Source organism: Limanda limanda, chromosome 12 (assembly GCF_963576545.1).
Source record: "Limanda limanda chromosome 12, fLimLim1.1, whole genome shotgun sequence".
In the NCBI taxonomy this organism is placed as follows: domain Eukaryota; kingdom Metazoa; phylum Chordata; class Actinopteri; order Pleuronectiformes; family Pleuronectidae; genus Limanda; species Limanda limanda.
In genome coordinates this window covers 25,504,007-25,523,442 of record NC_083647.1, presented here as the reverse complement: position 1 = coordinate 25,523,442, position 19,436 = coordinate 25,504,007, and the positions used below count along the sequence as shown (strand labels likewise).

At 42.1% G+C, this 19,436-nt stretch overlaps 1 protein-coding gene and 2 non-coding genes across 3 annotated transcripts; 2 read left to right on the top strand and 1 right to left on the bottom strand.

Annotated features, from left to right (window-relative positions):
* Positions 1-217: 217 nt before the first annotated feature.
* LOC133016492 (small nucleolar RNA U3) lies at positions 218-425 on the top strand. Its single transcript, XR_009681868.1, has one exon. It is a non-coding gene; the product is annotated as a small nucleolar RNA U3 (small nucleolar RNA).
* Positions 364-18,613, bottom strand: exoc3l4 (exocyst complex component 3-like 4). Its single transcript, XM_061082547.1, has 14 exons — positions 18,336-18,613; positions 16,805-17,072; positions 15,199-15,324; positions 14,897-15,124; positions 13,324-13,942; positions 11,412-11,529; positions 10,772-10,897; positions 10,292-10,392; positions 8,168-8,266; positions 5,750-5,873; positions 4,687-4,809; positions 3,895-4,047; positions 3,599-3,720; positions 364-1,611 (listed from the first exon to the last, which is right to left on the bottom strand). Exons 2-14 carry the CDS (start codon positions 17,046-17,048, stop codon positions 1,392-1,394), a joined length of 2,403 nt encoding a protein of 800 aa, XP_060938530.1. The 5' UTR covers positions 17,049-17,072; positions 18,336-18,613; the 3' UTR covers positions 364-1,391.
* LOC133016500 (small nucleolar RNA U3) lies at positions 1,086-1,293 on the top strand. Its single transcript, XR_009681876.1, has one exon. It is a non-coding gene; the product is annotated as a small nucleolar RNA U3 (small nucleolar RNA).
* Positions 18,614-19,436: the final 823 nt, after the last annotated feature.

Sequence of the window (19,436 nt, the reverse complement as noted above, 5' to 3'; positions counted from 1 at the left end):
ACGGTTGAATCCACATTATCTCAACTACACAACGTCTTAGTTGTTCTTTCGTCTTTGATGACTGATCAGTTATGATTGTTATGACAGCAATGAGCCACAGAAATCAAAGTGTAACTTGTGATTGGAGGAGGTTTGTCTTCCCGGATCACAGCAGCTCACCAGGAGTAAAGGTTCACGTCTGTAGATATAAGACTCAGAGAAACATGCAGAACTAACCAAGACTATACTTTCAGGGATCATTTCTATAGTTGTTGACTTGAGAAATGTGTTTCTAAAGAGTTTGGTCTCGCTGCCCACGATGAAGAGTGAAGATGTTTCCTTCAGAGCAGGAATCTGGTGGGAGAGACTTTTGGTTTTCTCCACTGTTGATGATTGTTCAGTGTTTCTGGTTGAGTCACTGGAGGAGGAAACATGTTCTGAGTGGTTCTGATACAGATGTTTGAAATATAAAAGTCATTAATGTTCAGTTAAAGCTTCGGTCCAGAACTCAATGTAGTGACAGAAAGATAAAGGTAAGAGGTTCATAGCTATCAGTAATTAGTTTTGCTGTCATGAAAACCTTTATTTTGAAAATGAGAACCTGTGTTGGGTCTGTTTTCAGTGGTGAGTTGATCTTCATGTGTATTTGTGAGTCGGTGTCACAGCGATTATCAATGATGTGAGTCTCTGATACTTTATGATTAAAGTCTTGGTGACCAAACTGTTGTCAGGCTCAACAAACTTAAGTTTATATACAAACATTAAAATTTCTCAATAAATGACTATACAACCCAAATATATCTAACTCTATAAATACTATTCTATATTAACTTGTAGTTTGAGTAAGAAAAACAGAACATGGTTTAAATACTATTGAACACACATATAAACTGTTGAATCCACATTATCTCAACTACACAACGTCTCAGTTGTTCTTTCATCTTTGATGACTGATCAGTTATGATTGTTATGACAGCAATGAGCCACAAAAATCAAAGTGTAACTTGTGATTGGAGGAGGTTTGTCTTCCTGGATCACAGCAGCTCACCAGGAGTAAAGGTTCACGTCTGTAGATATAAGACTCAGAGAAACATGCAGAACAAACCAAGACTATACTTTCAGGGATCATTTCTATAGTTGTTGACTTGAGAAATGTGTTTCTAAAGAGTTTGGTCTCGCTGCCCACGATGAAGAGTGAAGATGTTTCCTTCAGAGCAGGAATCTGGTGGAAGAGACTCTTGGTTTTCTCCACTGTTGATGATTGTTCAGTGTTTCTGGTTGAGACACTGGAGGAGGAAACATGTCCTGAGTGGTCAGCTTTACTCTGTAAATATGTAGAATTGGAGAATCCTGTTTAAATCCACTACTTAATGTTCTTCACCTCCCTCCATCAGTTCATTGTCTTTGTAGAATTAGCCCTCAGGCAGCAGGAAGCTGAGGCAGGAGAAGGGCAGATTGGACAGGCAGTCTGTGTTGACGGTGACCTGCATGTCTCCAAACAACACTTGGGTTTTGTCTCCGCTGGCGTTGCCCAGTTTCTTCTTCAGCTCGGTGAATCTCTGCAGGATGAGCTGGTGTTCTCGGCCTCTCATCAGACCTCTGAAGTTCAGAACAGCCACCAGGTGCTTCCTGCTGCAGGGTGTGAAGAACAAAATGATGATTGTTCAGTGTTTCTGGTTGAGACACTGGAGGAGGAAACATGTTCTGAGTGGTTCTGATACAGATTTTTGAAATATAAGGTTCATTGGCTTCTGTCCAGAACTCAATGTAATGGCAGTAAGATTAAGGTTTGAGTTTTTTCAGTAATAAAGAATCTCCGTATCAAACAATGATGAATCAGGCCTGCGTATTTTCTATTTGCAAGAATAGAGATGTTGTTCTAATAGTGTAAGATTAGATATAGTTCCTCATTAGAGACGTTCACCTAATGAGAAGACACTTAGAACTTATTTCTTTCTGGAGCAGGAGTAAAATCCCAGCTCATACAGAGCAAGAGGCACAAGTCACCAGTGTGTAACTGGGCGGACGTCCAGACACAAACAACCTTCGATCACTTAACAGTCCACAGTGCACCTCCCTCAGTCTGCATGTGTTTGCACCGTGGGAGGAAACAGAGAAAAACCTCCAGAAACTAAGAAAACAGGCCAATTCAAAGAAGCTTTGTCTTTGTTTTTTGTGAGAGAATTGAGTTTTTGAGGAACATTACAACAGAAAAGAGATTCCCTACAGTAACCAGCATTGCATCACTGTTCATTTCTCCTGTTTGATTGACTGACCCTCTCATCTGACTGCATCTCGTGCCCCTCAGCTGTCAATCAGTCACGAGGACCTCACACGGCTCCAGGCTTCTAGGTAGAACAGTAACTTCTCCACGTGCACGCCCTGTCTTACTCAAGTTGAAGTACGATTAAAATGATGTTCAAATGATTCTGGGGAAAGTTTGAGGTTTGAAACCACACGTCCTGCTTCCTGTTTTCAGTTGCATCAGACAGAGAACCTGACCGATGCAGAGGCTGCCTGTGTTTGGACTCCAGCCAAGGTTTTCTCTCGTCAAATATTTTCCACTGGTCTAAAAAACCCATTAACTTCTGGCTTTTGTTTGCACAATGGGAATGAATTCAATCGAAATTCACTCCTGGATCTAATCACTGCTCTGGAAACAGAGTTTTATCGACTCCTTTTCTATTTCCTGGGAAAACCACAGAAAGCAAAACTCCTTCCCTGGCAAAGGGAAAGCTGCCTGTTCAGAACCGGATTATACGTCTCAGCTCGAGTGTTTAAAAGGGGAAGTTCCTGTCGGGCGTTAATGTGACCACCTCTCTGTCGTGTGAGTTCCGTCTCGCCTCCGTCACAAAGAGGAAACTCAGACAGGTCTTTCCAAAAAAATGAAAATCAGGATGTAGGTTAAATGTCTTCATGTTGGATTTTTTCTTCTCTGTTTGTTTTGACTTGATTCAACAAAAGCCTCTGTGTTTCAACACGGACATGTTACCACACGCTGAGAAACCGAGAGTTTCACTTCAACAATCCTGGTGTATTAGAAAATAATTAGTGTTGCTTGGGAAATCCCCCCCCCCCCCGCTCCTCGTCCCCCAGCGTGACCCTGACCCGGTCCGTTAACCGCTGGATCAACACCAGCCCCCCCCCAAGGTCGGTCAACATGGATTGTGTCCAGTGTTTCCTTGACGACAAGGATTGCGTCACATGAAAAGTTCAGTCGATCTGTATTTCTGAGGTTTTTACATCGGAGAGTCTGAACCAAGCTGCTTGTGTTTGTTCCACTGTTCACGTTTTAATTCAGGGAGCGTCCGACATACGTGACCTGAGAGTACGTGTACTTGACTTTGATTTGTTTGTAGACGGCGTCTGACGTTGGCGCAAGTGTTTCATTCTGCCTCAACTTCCTGTGATTGGTGTAAAAGCTTCTAATTACAAACAAGTGGTTTCACAAACGAACCGAAAGCATGGTTCAGGTTGATCCGGGCCGAGACATCTATTTATCGGACTAGATATTTGTTTGTTGGCCCCGAGGAACCGTTCACACCTGATATTTTTTGGTACAGATTAAACAGAAAAGTCTGAATGTCCAGGCCGAGCTTCCTTTGTTGGAGACGCTTACCTGAAGTCCGGGTAGTTCTGCACCACAGGTTCCAGATGATCCTTTATGTCCGTCTTGTTTTTCTGTCCGATGATGTCACTCAGGTCGTGTCCGACTGAGTTCAGCCACTCGTGATCCGACGGCTACGGCAGAAATATCAAAATATCAAAATAAATCCATGAGCTGCTGTAGAGTTTTATCTTTGAATAGCAATGGAAATAAAAACAAGATATATAATGATGCTCATACACATCTTTTAATTGTTTTTGATTCATTAATGTTGATACAATTTTTTATTATTATTAATTTTATTTTACCATGTCCTGGAACACATCCACTAGTTTCCCCCACTGCCGACGCATCTCGGCTGCAGCCTTCTCATGCTTCCGATTCTTGCAGGAGTAGTTGTTCTTCATTAGTTGGCCGATGTATTCCTTCACCACGTGGTAGTGACAGTGGCTGGCAAACTCCTGTGTCCGGGAAACACACACAGACACACACACACACAGACACACACACACACACACCGCTCAATAACAGGATAGGCATAAGAAAAAGGAGGGATGTGAAGTGGATTCGGGAGGTGCTCACATTTTTTATAGCCCTCACATGAGTAATATTCATCAGGTCATTAGCCGGCACCTCCACTTCCACCTATTCATTCCCCCCCCCTCGTTTACTCCTCCAACAGAAACAGCCAAAGACAATGGCCGTCCCGCATTGATTAACTGGAACTTCCAAAGCGGGCGTGGAAAAGTAAATCAGCATTTTCTCGGCACACTTCGAGAGGGAGTACAGAGAAATGACGAAACCTAACCTCTGACCTTACTTTCAATCGGATATTACGCTTCTTTTATGCTCATCAAACCAAGAATAATCCTATATATACAACCCTAGCTATCCTTATTAAGTTTTATTTATTTATTGGAGGCCTCTGTTATATTGAAATAAATTGAATCTGAATATTTTGTGCCCAACAGGGAAACACACGATCATTTCAACACTCAGGGTGGAGACTTTATCATGATTAAGGTGGAAATCTTCTCGTTGAAATATCAATGAAGTGCTTTTCGAGTGATGGATTCCCACTGAGGTGTTTTCAAACCAACCTGATTGTGTGGCTGCGTCATGAGCCGGCACTGGTCTGAGATCTGCTCTGTGAGAATGTAGAGTTTCTTAAAGTCTTCGTCGCTGGTGAGCCACTTCCTCGTCATCATCCTCCTCAGGAACGGCTGGAGAAATGGCACGGAAAGAAAAGACTCACTCATCTTCTCCATAACCAGAGTTCTCTCTCTCTCTCTCTCTCACTCCCCACAGGCCGGAGGGAGGTTTGTATTAATCCTCCACAGCTTTGAAAAAAACGTTGACCTGGACTCAAGGAGGATCTGATTAGATAAAACTCTTATTTGCCGCTTAAACTCGTTACTGTAAGACTCCCTAAAAAGACTCCTTTCACATTTGGGTGGTCAAAGGTTATGGTGACCTTGTAAATGTCGACCTCAAGAGAATCTGGATCAAATACTCACTTAGACACAAATATTAACTGATTCCATTTCACATTTCTATGGCCACAGGTCAGAGGTCACAGTGACCTCATATCAGTCTGGACAATAAACATCACTTGGACTGAAACTTTGCTGGTTTAGATGCTGCATCTCAGCGGGTTGGATTCTAAACTGTTGAAGTTCAGAGGCTTAAATGTGAAACTGAATTATGTTGTTTCCCAAAAGCGTCACATTCTGCATTTGGATGCAGAGTTTGACGCTTCACAAATAAAGGAAAGCACTGAGCCTTCTGGAAGGAGCTCAGAGTGAATAGTTGGACATAAAAAGAAGCCTTGGTTTCTCTGTCTTTATCTGGTTTCCTGACGACTATTTCTCTGGTTTTACCCAAACTGGTTTTTGTGCCTTTAACCAAACGTTAAACTAAGCAACTCACCTGTTTTCTTTTCTAGATTAGACGATTTATTGTGTTGAGAATGAGGATATGAACCACACTTATGTCTGGCACTAGCTTATTAATGGTGTTGGGTAGAACGTGTGTTTATTCATAGAGCTTCAGTTGAGTAACATCCCTCTTTTCATTTCCCCTTTCCACAACCACAACAGAAAACAGCTGCTGGGTCAGAGGAGGTGAATTGAAATGAAATGGAAGCCGAACACGTCCACACACCTTCACTTCCTCTTTGAACTGCTCCTCCAGGCCCTGCAGCAGCGTGACGATCAGCCACTTCACCTCCTTCCTGAAGTCTTCCACCTCGGCTGGACAGGCGCTCAAGTGTCCTTCCATGTGCTGCCTGCAGGGGGAGGCACACAAACATCGGGTTCTGAGCAGGGATCGTAAACATAAAGATGAAGCCGACGAGTCTGGCTGGCTGCAGTATAGGTTATAAACCCCTCCTCCTCCATGTTAGTGGCTGGGACATGCACCAAACTGATAAGTGAGACCACACGTCACGTTCATGTTTCTCAAAGATGGTGTCTGTCATTTGAGGTGGTTCTCTTCTCACTGGTTTTCATGTTGCTGATCATCTGGTCCCATGTGGTGCAGATCTGGACCAGTTCAAGTTTGACTTCCTGTTGTCTGACCCATCGATTTAGAATAAAAATTCACCCGAATGTATCATTATATTTGATATATATGACATGATTATTATGGCATGTGCATAGGGTTGCAAAGGGGTGGAAAGTTTCCGGTAAATTTCCGGAAACTTTCCATGGGAATTTTAGCTCGGGAATTTTGGGAATTTTGAAAAAAAACAACTATGCAAATTAAACGCTGAGCAATAAAAACATCATTCAAAACTCTTTTTTAAAGATGTATGGAATGCAGCACACGCTGCACGTTGAGTTTCAACCCTCCACTGTGCATTCTTCCATCACATGCACAGATCACTCCCAGCTTCCTTCACTCTACAGCAGGGCTATTGAGGCCTGCTGTAGAGTGCAGGACTAGTCAGGTAAGTTTCCATGATATTACTGGGGAAAATATATGAGCATGCTGATTGAGGATTGTTCATCTGTTCATCTAGCATATTTCCATTAATTTATCCATCAAATGTAATATGTTTACAGACGATTCCAATTGTTTGGCTAACTATTTATATCTCTGGCATTGCATTAGTGTTTTTTTACAAACTTTTTTCTCATCTTATTCTACAGAACAATGCCACGTGCACTCTCTCATGTGTGGAGACATTTCACCTCATCCAATGTAGAAGGAAAGGCTGTGTACATTTGCAAATACTGTGCAAAGACCTATGTTAAGAATGACACAACGATGCAGAAGCATATAGTCAAGTGCCCAAAGTTTCCTCAGGGCTCAAATCAGCCTATGACACAACAAAATGTTGATATTTATGTCTGCATATGACAAGGTAAATACAGTTAGTATAAATTACCCGCAACATTTCCAGTTTATTCCCGTTAATTCCCGTATATTCCCGTTAATTCCCGTTAATTCCCATGGAAAGTTTCCAACTTTGAATATTCCCGGAATTTTGCAACCCTACATGTGCATCAGTGTTTCCCTCAAATCCAGTATGTGTTTTTACTATGTTTGCACGAACCCTCTGCACCCCCCCCGTGCTTCAGCAGCCTGTCACAGCTCACGTCAGCTCGTGTGTTGACAGACACGAACAGCTGAGGTGTGTCGGAGGTGCAGCAGGCGACTGTGTCCTCGGTTCTACTTTCTCTTTCTCCAGCTCGTTACCACTGCCAGCGTTTCTCGCTCGTGGCCCCGATTCCCCGAAACCACGTGGGGTGCAAGCCTCTGCTCTGCATCCCATTAAACCAGTTTTTCTAAAGCGCTCTGCAAGAGAGTGAAAGAGAAATGTGTTTGCACCCGGGCTGAGAATCCTGGCACAGTCCAGAATAGCTCAGAGATGAATCATCGGGACAAAAGGCCTGCAGGACTTTCTAACTCTCCCAGTGTCCGAGTGCTGAGCTGAATCCACAGTGGTGCATTTATTCATCAAGATACAGAAGCAAGGCTCCACTCAGCTGAGATAGAACGGGATCATTCACAAAGGATGTTTGTGAAACTGTCCAGATTTATATGAAAGTAGTTTATGTCGATCTGAGCTCCTTCTGGGTCTTTGAACCACCTGGTGCTTCTCTGCATGTGGAGATGAACTAACTCCAGACCACAGGAGGAGGATGGTAGAAAAGCACAGATGTTCTTCTAACTTTCCTATATTAACACAAAAGTTTACACCAAGAATAATGACTTCACGCAGGATGTTCTCTCAGCTCTGTCCATTTGTGTGTCAGCAGGATTTATATTGATGTTTAGGGAAGTGATATAATGTGTGTTTGTCATTTTTAGCAACTTGATTGAATATAATATTCTAAACATGTTAGAAATGTGAACATGACCAATCCATAGGAAGTTGACTTCTTATGAATAGACTTGTCTCCTCCTGTGCCGAGCTGAGTTCATTTAAAATCACTCGTCTTTATCTCAGACTCGTTCTCTCCTCTCTGCTCGAAGCAGGAAACGCTCTCTGTTGACTGTGCTGCTGACAGATGTCTGGATTTGCGATGGTGTCTGGTTTCACCACGCCCGCACTCAGACAGTCACGTGACTTACTGTAAAGCAGTGAAGCAGTTGATGTAGGTGATCTGATAGTGCGTCCAGAGCAGCGTTGGTTTGAGAGCGCCGCAGAGACGCCGCAGCTCCGACTCGAACCTGAGACGCAAAGAAGAGAAGACACATAAGAGGGAGACTCACACATAACACAAAGAATTCACCGTTAAACCTCATGAACATTTAGAAAAATCAAGTTCATCCATAATAATAATTATAATAATAACCTCCTCCTCCAGCCACTGAACATTTGAACATTCGTACATTGCACTGACTGTTACTTTGATTTTTTATACTGTATTATCCTGCCTATAGTGTATTCATATTTATATATATTTATATTTTTTAGCCTGCTCATAGTGTATTCATCGTCCTATATCTTACGATTCCTGTTAATACTGTTATATTCCATATATATTTCTACTGTACAGATCCTATTTATTACATTTTCACTTTAATATGCACAATACTCTGCATTAATATGCACAATACTCTTCAATATATGCACAATACTCTGCACTTTACTGCCTTTTTTTTGCACTTCTGGTTAGACGCCAAACTGCATTTCGTTGCATATGTACTTTTACTGTGCAATGACAATAAAGTTGAATCTAATATAATCTAATCTAATCTAATCAAAGTTGTTATCAGGTGAATTTACAGATTACAGGCCAACATGTAGATTTACAATTAGTCCAAATACAAATGCACATTCAAAGAAAATACCCAGATAAGCATAATGTAAACTCTGAGAGAAAGTGAAATAAAAAACTAAACTCTTTGAGTAGAAACTGAAACCAAAACTAAAAGCTCAGTGTCTGCAGTGTTGGGTAGGAGCAGTTCTGTGGAAAACACAAAGCTGCTGTGGTCACGATGGGGAAAGTTCACTGGAAACTAAACTTTACTGCGTGTCCACAGACAAATAGTCAAAAATATATATTATGTAACACAATCAGCGCAAGATGGCTATTAAGGCCATGTTGTGTCATATGTGTTAAATAAACACATATTATATTATATTATACTGCATTACATTGCATATTGTAATTTGACACTGTTCACTGTTTTGCATTTTGCATGTTATCTTTTATATATTTTTATATAGATGTTTATCTATGTCTAAATAAATGTTACTTCGTATAAATATTAGAAAATGTGAGTAAATAAGAAGTAAATAGTGAGTAAATATATATTGTTTTTCATTGTAGTGGTGTATTTATTGTGTTTTTATGTTTCTATGTTCATTGTATGCACCAATAACCAGAGCAAGTTCCAGGTAGGTGTAAACCTACTTGGCAATAAAAACCTTCTGATTCGGATCCTGATGTTGACAAAATTCATTCTGAGGTTACAAGAATACAGTCAAAGTCGTAATTTTCCAAGAATAAAGTAAAACTTTTATTAGAATAAAGCAATATTTAGATATGACCCATATTATTATTGTTATTCTTGCGGCTTGGTTCCATGTAAGGAGACGTTTGGGTCTCAGCTGAGGAATGTTTCCTCCTGCAGAGATAAATCCTCCTTCTGTCCCGAGGAGCAGAAGGAGGATTTCTCCTGCTTCTCCTGCTCCTCCTGCTCTTCAGGACAGGAGGAGGATTTCTCCTGTTCTGTGTCTGAGATGCAGAACGATGTCGAGCGGACACGCGACCATCAGCTGACGTTCGGAGGGATTTCCTAGAAGCGTCGGGGGTTCGGTGATTCTGCTAAGACTCGAAGGGGGAAATATTCTTACTTTGCTAAACAGGAAATTCACACAACTGTGGTTGTGTCACAGGAGCTGGATCCTGTTTCTGGTTTGTTTATGTTTGTTTTTTTCTGCTCCTCGGTTGGCATATCCCCCCCCCCCACACGTTCATATTCCTCTTTCACATCTCTACGGCGGCTTCTAGATTCAAGTGGATCCTATTTTGTGTCACGAAAGTCTGACTCTTCAGGATCATTTACAAATTCCTCCTGCTCTCCACTGACGTTTGACCTTTGACCTCCTCACTGATTAATGTGAGGAGCCTCTCAAGCACTTCCTGTCGGGAGCAGGCTGACGGGGCCAAAGAGCCATGAGCTGTGCAGAACATTCATAACTTTCTGTGCACATGCATCCCATGTGCTGTTGTGCATGTGACAAACCTTTGAGGGAAGTGCTTCAGTTCCTCGAGACAGGACGTGACGACTTTCTGTTCCAGCTGAGCATCGATTCTGGATGAGTTCAGAACGTTTCCCTTCACTTTCTGCAGAGACGGAGAAAGAACCAGGAGCTGAACAGTCGTGTGTGAAGTTCTCTGCTGCCGCCACGTGGCCACAACACTGTGCTGTAGCTGAGTGACGTCATTTAAAGAATATTATTAATTATAAAAACCCAGAACCTCAAACTAGATGAAAACATAGACTCAAACCTATTAACCCACTAATCAGAGTATATCTGAATCATCAGCAGGCCTGGAAATATATGTATAAGTGGTTAATTCATTTTAAAAATGTGTTTTTTAAACAGTTAAGTCACATGAATACATTTCCTCTACTATGTGAGACTATTTCCTGTGTATTTTTGAATCTTTTATGCTTTCATTAATGTTCACTGGTGAAGTGCTGTGACAGATGCTGTCGTACCGTCCAGATGTCAAAGTGGATCTGAGAGTTGAGGAGGTTCTCCTCCTTTTCTGGCATCTTGTTTTGCTTCCAAAAGTCTTTATTTTCCATATCAATGATTCTGTCGAGTGAAGATCTCATGTCCACCTGCAGCAGCAAACACACAGGGGGCAAAACGGTCCCAGAGTCAAGAGGAAGTGGAAAACTTTTATGTTTCAAATCCAGTAAATTGTATCTGCTAAGGTAAGGTAAGGTTACTTCAATGTACCCGTAGGTAGATTTGTTTTGCAGCAATAAAAACAGTTTGATTTAAGAAGAAGTTGAAGAGTTAAAAGGGTAAATTTGACCATAATATTAGGTTATTAATCCAGGAGGTTTAGAAATGCAGTGACAAACATTCACTAAACAACAAAACACCAGAGAGAATCCGTGAGCTCACTTTAAAGTGCAATTTCTTTCTTATTTTTAAATGTTTAACTTGAAAGTACTGAAAGTCAAATACAAGAATTACATGTTTTGCATCAAATTTCTTGAGGGATGAAATAAGAAGAGTGAATTAATGAATCCTGGTGTAAAATACTGGATCTAAATGAATCACGCTCTCATAATTTGTAAGTTTAGAATAAATATGATAAATCAGAAACATTTCAGAGGATCGTACCTTCACTCGGTTGCAGTATTTCTCCTTCAGCTGCTCCAGGAAGTTTTCCTCCAGCTGCAGATCTTTGCTGTCGTCTCCGATCTCCGGCTGCAGAGACTCACTTCCCATGATCCTCTCGCTGCAGCAGCAATACAAGACAGAAAGTTAGAACTGAAGTATTTGATTGAAATCGACTGAATGCTTCCATGCAGGTGGATCATGGCCCTGAGCATTAGAAATATAAAAAAACTTGTTGAATATTCAAATTGTGTTTGTTATTTGAACCTGGAAAAGATCAAATCAACAAAGTTGAAAGTGCTACAAGCATTGAAAGCTTTTATATTTATATCATATGGAAGTTTCTGTTGATGAGGGTTAAATTATGTTTGTACTCAATATAAATATGGTATATTGTGATTATATATCTACATGTCTATGGATATATGAGTTTGTCAGAAGATACTGGGGTTGAGTTTGTGTTTTAAATGTTGTTTGGTTTTGTTTAGAAAATGTTGTGGGTTTTTGGTTGATGAGGTTTATTATGAGAGATTTAAAAAGAAAGACACTTTATTTTCCTTGTGCTGCTACAAACAATATTTAAAAAATTGCGATGGCACTCCCTGAGATTTAGGGGATATTATAAAAATATGTAGATACATGAATAGAAATATACACATGTAATAAATATAAGGTATAGAAGTAGAAGTTGAATGTATATTCAAAGATTTATATTGTATTAAAAAATATTTAAATGCTGCTTTACATAATCTGGGAGAAATATGGCCATGACCTGATTTCATGTTTCCATCGTGGCCTCAGGAGAGAGTTGAGCCTCTTGCTCTTATTTCAGATCAGCTGTTTATTTATGGTTCCAGAATGTTGTTTCTAGCACAGCTTTTTTTTTTTTGTTGGTTTGTTGTGGCCTGATTCTGCCTCTTTTTTTATTAACTTGTTCCCCTGATGGAGGGGGGGGGGGGGCAAACATCTCTGCACCATCTGTGAGCTTCACGTTGGGGGTGGAGACGAGTTCTATTACATGTGTGTTAGTTTTATTACATATGTTTGTGTTTTATTACATGTGTTTGTGGTTATTTCCTGTGAGTTTAACACTGTAAACAGTAGTAAGTAGGTAAGTAGGTTGTCCTTATTATTTTTATTTGGACGATTTATATATTTACTTTAATTTCTGTGGTTTTTATGATAATTGGGTTTTTCATTTGATTGATATTTATTTACTAAAGTTTTTTAAATATGATTTATACTTTAGTTTTGGTTATGATTGTATAAATATATATATATTTATAGTTGTTTTTTTATACAAACACATAAATACAAGCTGGAACCACCACTGTATAAGTGTTTACCTGTATGAATATATGTATTATATTTACCTATAAAAATATGATCCAGGTTGTAAGGAAACCTGAATTTCTTTTTATGAAGTACTTAAACCATTAACCTCTTTAAAGTCCCAGGATTCATAGCAGACAGGTTTTTAACGGTGTTAAAACCAGCGGATGAGGAATCCTGAGTTTAATCCCTCGTGAGTCGATCACCTGCTGGAACCTCGGTGGTTTTCATTCTGTGCTGTTGATAGTTTTTGATATTAAAAGGAAGAAAGAGGCTCTTTGGGGAAACAGAAGAGAAAAGTGTGTGTGTTTGTGTGTGTCTGTGTGTGTGTGAGTGTCTATCTGTTCGTCTGCCCTCTGCAGATCTAAAGAAACTTTTCTGGAGTTTTGTCGGATCCTGTTGAGCTTTGGTTGGTTTCAGGCACGTCCATGTTCCCCTGATCCTTCAGACCTGGAGTCCTCCTCCATGTTTTATATTCAGTTGATTGCTCCTGCTCTGCTACCATCTTGTTGAGCTGCCTGCTGATACCTGAACCCTGTGTTCTTCTGAAACCCGGGAGCAGATCCCTGAACATGTCACTGACCTCTTGTATTTGTTGATGATCCAGTCCAGCAGAGCGTACAGGTCCTTCGCCTCCGTCACCTGCTGCTCCAGCTTCTTCAGGTGCTGGCCCACGACTCGGTGGTAGCTCTTCACGTAGGTGCTGAAGGCCCTGAAGCTGGGGGGGTAGGACCAGCGCAGCTCCTTCTTCACGTTCTCCAGGTCCTCCACGATGGCCTGACCCAGCAGGCCCAGGTGGACGGCCAGCCAGGAGGTGTTCTGCTCCTTCTGCTCCAGGTGAACGCTCGCCACCTTCACCTGCACGCCCTCCCCCACCGCCTCCCTCCAGGCCTCCATCCAACTGTCCTGCAGCCCCCCCACTTCCTTGGATCTCCTCTCCTCCTCCTGGATGATGCGGGCCACGGGGACCAGCAGCCCCTTGTTCCTGGAGGGAAGAGAGTTGGCGTCGCGGACAATGCAGTTGACCTTTTTCCTCAGGTCTCCGTACAGGAGGTTGAGGTCCTTCTCCTTCTTGACCAGCTCGATGGGCGAGTCCTCTCCACAGCGCTCCTGCTCCTGCTGGAACTCCTGACGCAGGGCGAGCAGGTTCAGGTGCGCCTCCTCCAGCACCTCCATCTCGATCAGCTTACTGATCTGCATCACTGCAAAGACACACAGTGGAGGGTTGATGCCACACACACACACACACAAAAACACACGACAACTGCAAAGACAAGTAGAGAAGAAATAGAGCAGATTCTGCTTTTGGCCTCAAGTTCTCACAACTCATGTCTTAACATACAGCTGGTAAAGATCCAACCTGTGATCATGTGACTGGTCAGAAACGTTTGTAGAAGATAAGGAGGGGAGGAAGAGGAGGAAGAGGAGGAAGAGGAGGAAGAGGAGGAAGAGGAGGAAGAGGAGGAAGAGGAGGAAGAGGAGGAAGGTGAGAAAGACGTCCATGCAGCTTAACTAATAAAGGGCTGAACAAGAGGAGGAAGGAGGAGGGAAGACAGTGAGTCAGTGTCTAAAGTCGAGCTGATCCTCTGTGTGTCAGATCCTTATCTTTGCCTGTTGTCAAAACAGAGGAAGATAAAGAGAAGCAGGTTGAATGTACGGACAGAGTCAGGAAGTGAGAAAAGGTTGAGTTCCTGCAGCTCTGCACTGAAACTGAACTGAAACACGATAGAAATAACTTTTATGTACTTTTAGACAAGTAATTAAAACATAAGGAGTTAGAGAAATATTCCTGAAGTGTAGTCGAGGCTTCTTCTCAATAATGAAATCATGCAAGAGACGCGCTAATGGCTGCCGTGTGAATATGGTCCAGAGATTCATTCTGTGTCTTAAGTTGTTTTACACGAACAAACTCTGAATGAATTCTGGAAAATCAAGCCTGTCGTTTTCAGCCCATTTGGAGCAGCTGACCTCGGACCTGATTTGTGTTCTCACATTCAGCCGCTCTGGAACATGTTCTGCACTCAAGGTCAAGTCTGAGAGCAGCTCTTGTTTCACGTCTCTACGTCTCAGGCTCAGGTGAGTTCAGTAAAACCTCCACGGTGACCAAGGTGCCTTTGAGCAAACCCTCTGTTTAGGTTATAAGAACCACATGGTACCTGACAGAGGTGTGTGGGGTAAGTCCGGCAGCCAGTACATCTCCTCCAACTCCTCCTCCACCTCCTCTTCTGTCTTCTCCTCCTTCTTCTCCTCCTGTGGGCCCTCACTGACGGTCTGGAGCAGCTCCGGTCGGCTGCTCGGATCCTTGTCCTTCTTGGAATAAATTTTCAGGCTTTGACGTAACGACCTTCTCACGAAAGACTCACGGGACAACGACATGTTGGGATCTGAGGAGGGAAAACATTCAATGACACGCTGGTACTGACCCAGGAAGGAGTTCTGGTCTTGTGATGGGTCTCACCTGTCTTCGAACGCTTTAGAGACGTGCTTCCCTGGGAGGGGGCGTCGCCTTCCTCTTCCTCTTTTCTCTGGAAGAAGCTCCCGATGTTCTTCCGAGGAGAGATGGACGGAGATCCAGCGCTCGGACCTGAGAGAGAGAGAGAGAAGTAAAAAACCTGAACTCCTTTCAGTCCGAGTGGCTCGACAACTCGTTGTTCCACAATCATATCAAGTTTCATATTTACACTTCACGTGCCCTACACTGTGACCTGGAGATAAACCCTCTGGGGAAAGCAGAGGTTGAGTCATGATGAAAACTCACATGTTAGTTTGGCTCAGGCCCAGAATGAAGTAAAAGTCCCCGGTGGAGTTTTGGGCTTTTCCTCCTTCACTGCTGATCCCTGCCTACACCACTGTCTAGCTGTTATAGATTCAAAACTAGAGATGATAATAATGTCTTCATTATACATCAAACTAATAGTTATGCTTTAATAACAAGCCGTACTTGAATGCATCTCGCCATGTAAAACAATCTTCCTGGATCCACCCTTTTTATCTGGATCCACTCCTTATTGAATGTTTTTTTTTCTTTGGGTCTTTCCCAACCTCAACACAACAGGTTATTGAAACCAGTTTGTGGGAAAACCTGCTAACAAGCAAACACACCTGGAGACATCAGCTCCGTGGCTGTGGTTAGTAAAGACCAGTTTCAAGTTCTCTGCAGTGATATTCAACAAACGTTCAAATCAAATCTGTAGTCGAGGTCAGAGAGAGATTTCTACAGCAGCAGCAGGTTCAGTGTTTTAATGGTTCTCGTGTCTTTTCTCTTCTTCCTGCACCACGATCCCACTCTGTTGCTCTCTCCTCCCACTCACTTCACCCACAGCTCCCACAGAGGCTTCACACTCACGTTCTGCTCAGAGGCCGAGGTGTGAATGTGCTCATGTCGGGAGAATCACTGGGAGGCGACGCGGTGGAGCAGCGGTTTTACACTGTCAGGAGGTTCTGGGTTCAAAGTAGTCTGTCTGCTTGAATGGATAAACTGAATGAAGAGCTTCATCTGGTTGCCATGGCAACATTATGAAGGTATTACCAGCAGAATCAGCACCTTCAGGCGCTGCACTCCACAGTACTACACAGTACTAAAGTCGTACACTATACTCCCCAGTACTAAAGTACCCCACAGTACTACACAGTACTCCACACTAGTTCAATGAACCAAATGAACATCCTCGTGATTCAAACATTCTTCTTCTATTATTTAATTCTGTCTCTACTTCCTGTGATTGGTCCAAAAGTACAAACTTTTAAAGAAGTGTTTTCACTGCAGACCAACAGAACCCTGGTCCAGTTTGTTCCAGAACCAGAACTCCTCTCCTGCTGTGAGGAACCTCTCACACCTGATGTTTGAAAAACCCTTGTGACACTAAGTCCTGTGAGAAGGGAAGTGACTGAACTTTCTGAAGCTGCTGTTTACCAAACAAATCTTCAGACACTGAATGTCTCCTCACGTCTCCTCTTGTCTCCTCTTGTCTCCTCATGTCTCCTCCTCCTGACCTTGAGAGGACCTTACTGTCCCTGCACCTCCTTTCACAGCAGGTTTTCATAACAGCCCTGATGCTACTCACTGGGTGACGGAGGCGGCTGCGACCCCGACTCGCTTCCAGCTGTGTCTCCTTTACGCGTGACCTTTGACCCTTTGCCTGGTGAGAGCGGGCTCTTCTCCGCGGCGCGTCGCAGGCTCATCCTGATCGACTGCATCCTGCCCAGTGGCTGCTTCCCGCCCTCATCGGTCGGCGTCTTCCCGTTGCTCTTGAGGGACACGGTGTCCTCGTCCGGGCTCTCAGTGGAGCTGTCCTTCCTTTCTGACATCTCAGCGCTTTAGAAATCATCCAGCTGTGAGAAGAAGAAACGTGAAATGAGAGGTTAAAGACAGCGGAGCAGCAGCTCTGACACGAGCCGGAGGGAAACTGAGGCTGAGGGGTTCTTAGTCATCGTGGCTCCGGTCGGTTTTGTTTACAGAAAACACGATAACCTGCCGGAGCAGTTCCTCTCAACATGACAAGACACGGAAATGAAGAGGGATTCTATGGAAACAGGGTTTTAAACTCCAGAGACATTTACACTGAAGTATGATACCTCAGATTTATAGCTTAAAAATCTCCCTGTGACCTCAGAGTGTCCAGAGAAGAGTTGATTATATTCTCGACACTGAGTCTGAACATGGAGCAGTCACCTGTTAATGTGTGTCTTTGTGTAATGAGATTTATTTAAGAATAAATCGACCACAAGTCTCAATCATTAATTTCACATATAGACATTAATATTGTTCCTGAGAAGTTTTGTTCTGAGCCCTGAAGCAGTGTTGGTTCTTTTTATCTTTCATTTCATCAGTGTTTCATTCAAACTGTTCTTACCTGCTGATATTTTTTTCTATTATCAAGTTCATATTCTCATATATATTATAATATTCATAAAGGAAGAGAGATGGAGGATCAATCAAAGATACAAATGTAAAATGATCTATATTTAAATATCAAGTCTCTATTTTAAGCCAACATTTAACTCTCTGTCTTGTCTATGAAAGTATTTAAATATGTGAAAACAAAATTATATCATAGAAACTTATTAGCAAAGACACAAGTATGCGATTATAATATTAATATTGAACTTTATTTGTATAGCCCTTTAAAAAAAAACACCTTTGCAAAGTGCTTCACAGACGTAAAAACTGAAAATACTTGCAATGCAAATACTTAATTCAAAACAATGGATTGAATAAAGCGATTTATTTTAATAGAAATATAATTATAGTGATTTTGTTTATTTTCTATTTACTTTCAGTTTCCTTCAGCAGTGTCAGTAAACAACGTGCAACAGTAAAGTCTGTGTTTAACTGTGACCTTAAACCACCATTTTGCTGAGTCATGTTTCACAGACGTGTCTCATCGTGTTTTTATCTTTAAAACAAATCTGAATCAACACTTTTAAAAAATGAATCTGTACGTGAACAGAGCAGCAGTGTTTCTCCAGACTGTCACTGATTAACCAAACCTGTCTCCCTTTCTAAAACCTGCCCGACGTACAAGTTCTATTAAATCAAATACTTAACTGTGAACAGATATGTAGAAAAGCAGTTAAACAAACATGTCTTCTTACCTGTGTCGCTCAGGTGAGTAGCTGCTGCCACGAGTTCTTCCTCTTTTAAATCCTGCTCCTGCACTTTCACTTTCTGTGAAGCCTGGATTCAGGTGCAGTTACAGTGAAAGTGTCAGAGACAAGGGGAAAGAAGGAGGTTTGAGTTTGACGGTTAAAGAAAAGCAGAGTAAACAGTTTGTCTTGAATCAAAGATCAGATCCTGAGCCGGTCGGCCAGAGGACGAGTTAATGATTAATGACAGAAATAAACCGGAAGACTTTTCTTCACACGGTTTAGATTCACTGCAGCAAACCTGCGTCTAGATTTGTTTTAAACCACAGATCAGTTTACAGGGAGATTGTGTTTTCTTTTTTTTTTTAAACCTGGAATGTGGCATGAAAGCATGTGACCGTGTTGCCTTTAAGAAACCCTGTAAACTCCTGTTTCAAGGTTATGAGTCATAAAGGTTTTATTAATAAGTGATGAGTGAAGGACTCAGGTACTTGTACTTGTTTTATTCATTCAGGATCTTTCAAGCTTTTTCTTTCCTTCAGATTTCTTTATTTCAGAGATTGTTTAGAGAGAAGATTTATAATAATAATAATACAAATAATAATAATAACTTATATTTGTATGGCTTCTATTAAGGGACCTAAGGACACTTTACATATTTGAGGGGAAAGGACACATTTAGGGTGACAGAGACGAGGACAGATTGAGATGGATTAGAGAAACAAGCTGGATTGTTTGTCCAGTTTGTGTCATTGTGTGTCTTTGCCCCCCCCCCTGCATTGTGAGGTCAAAGTGTCGTCCTGGTTGAAATGACACAAACCACTCGATTCCATCTCACTTCCTCCACTAGAGGGTGATGGGGGCCATGTTTGCTTCAGCCCCAGAAGATGCTGCTGGTGTGTGTGTGTGTGTGTGTTGGTGTGTGTGTGTGTGTGTGTGTGTGTGTGTGTGTGTGTGTGAGAGGCTCCGTCCTCGGCTTCTAATCCCAGCAGATAGAAGTTAGATGGAGACGCTGAAACCAGTTTCCTGTTCAACACAGATCTGACCTCAGCTGCAGCCCAATGTTTCCGGTCCAGATGAAAAGCATCGTGACCAGCTGCTCCATCGTTT

What these genes read in the sequence shown, in the direction of transcription:
- exoc3l4 (XM_061082547.1), bottom strand. Translation starts at nt 17,048, where the DNA reads ATGTCAGAAAGGAAGGACAGCTCCACTGAGAGCCCGGACGAGGACACC. An exon ending in ATCATCAACAAATACAAGAG is followed by an intron (nt 11,530 to 13,323) that starts GTCAGTGACATG and finishes TTGCTGCTGCAG; the next exon opens with CGAGAGGATCATGGGAAGTG. An exon ending in TGACGCAGCCACACAATCAG is followed by an intron (nt 4,048 to 4,686) that starts GTTGGTTTGAAA and finishes TCCCGGACACAG; the next exon opens with GAGTTTGCCAGCCACTGTCA.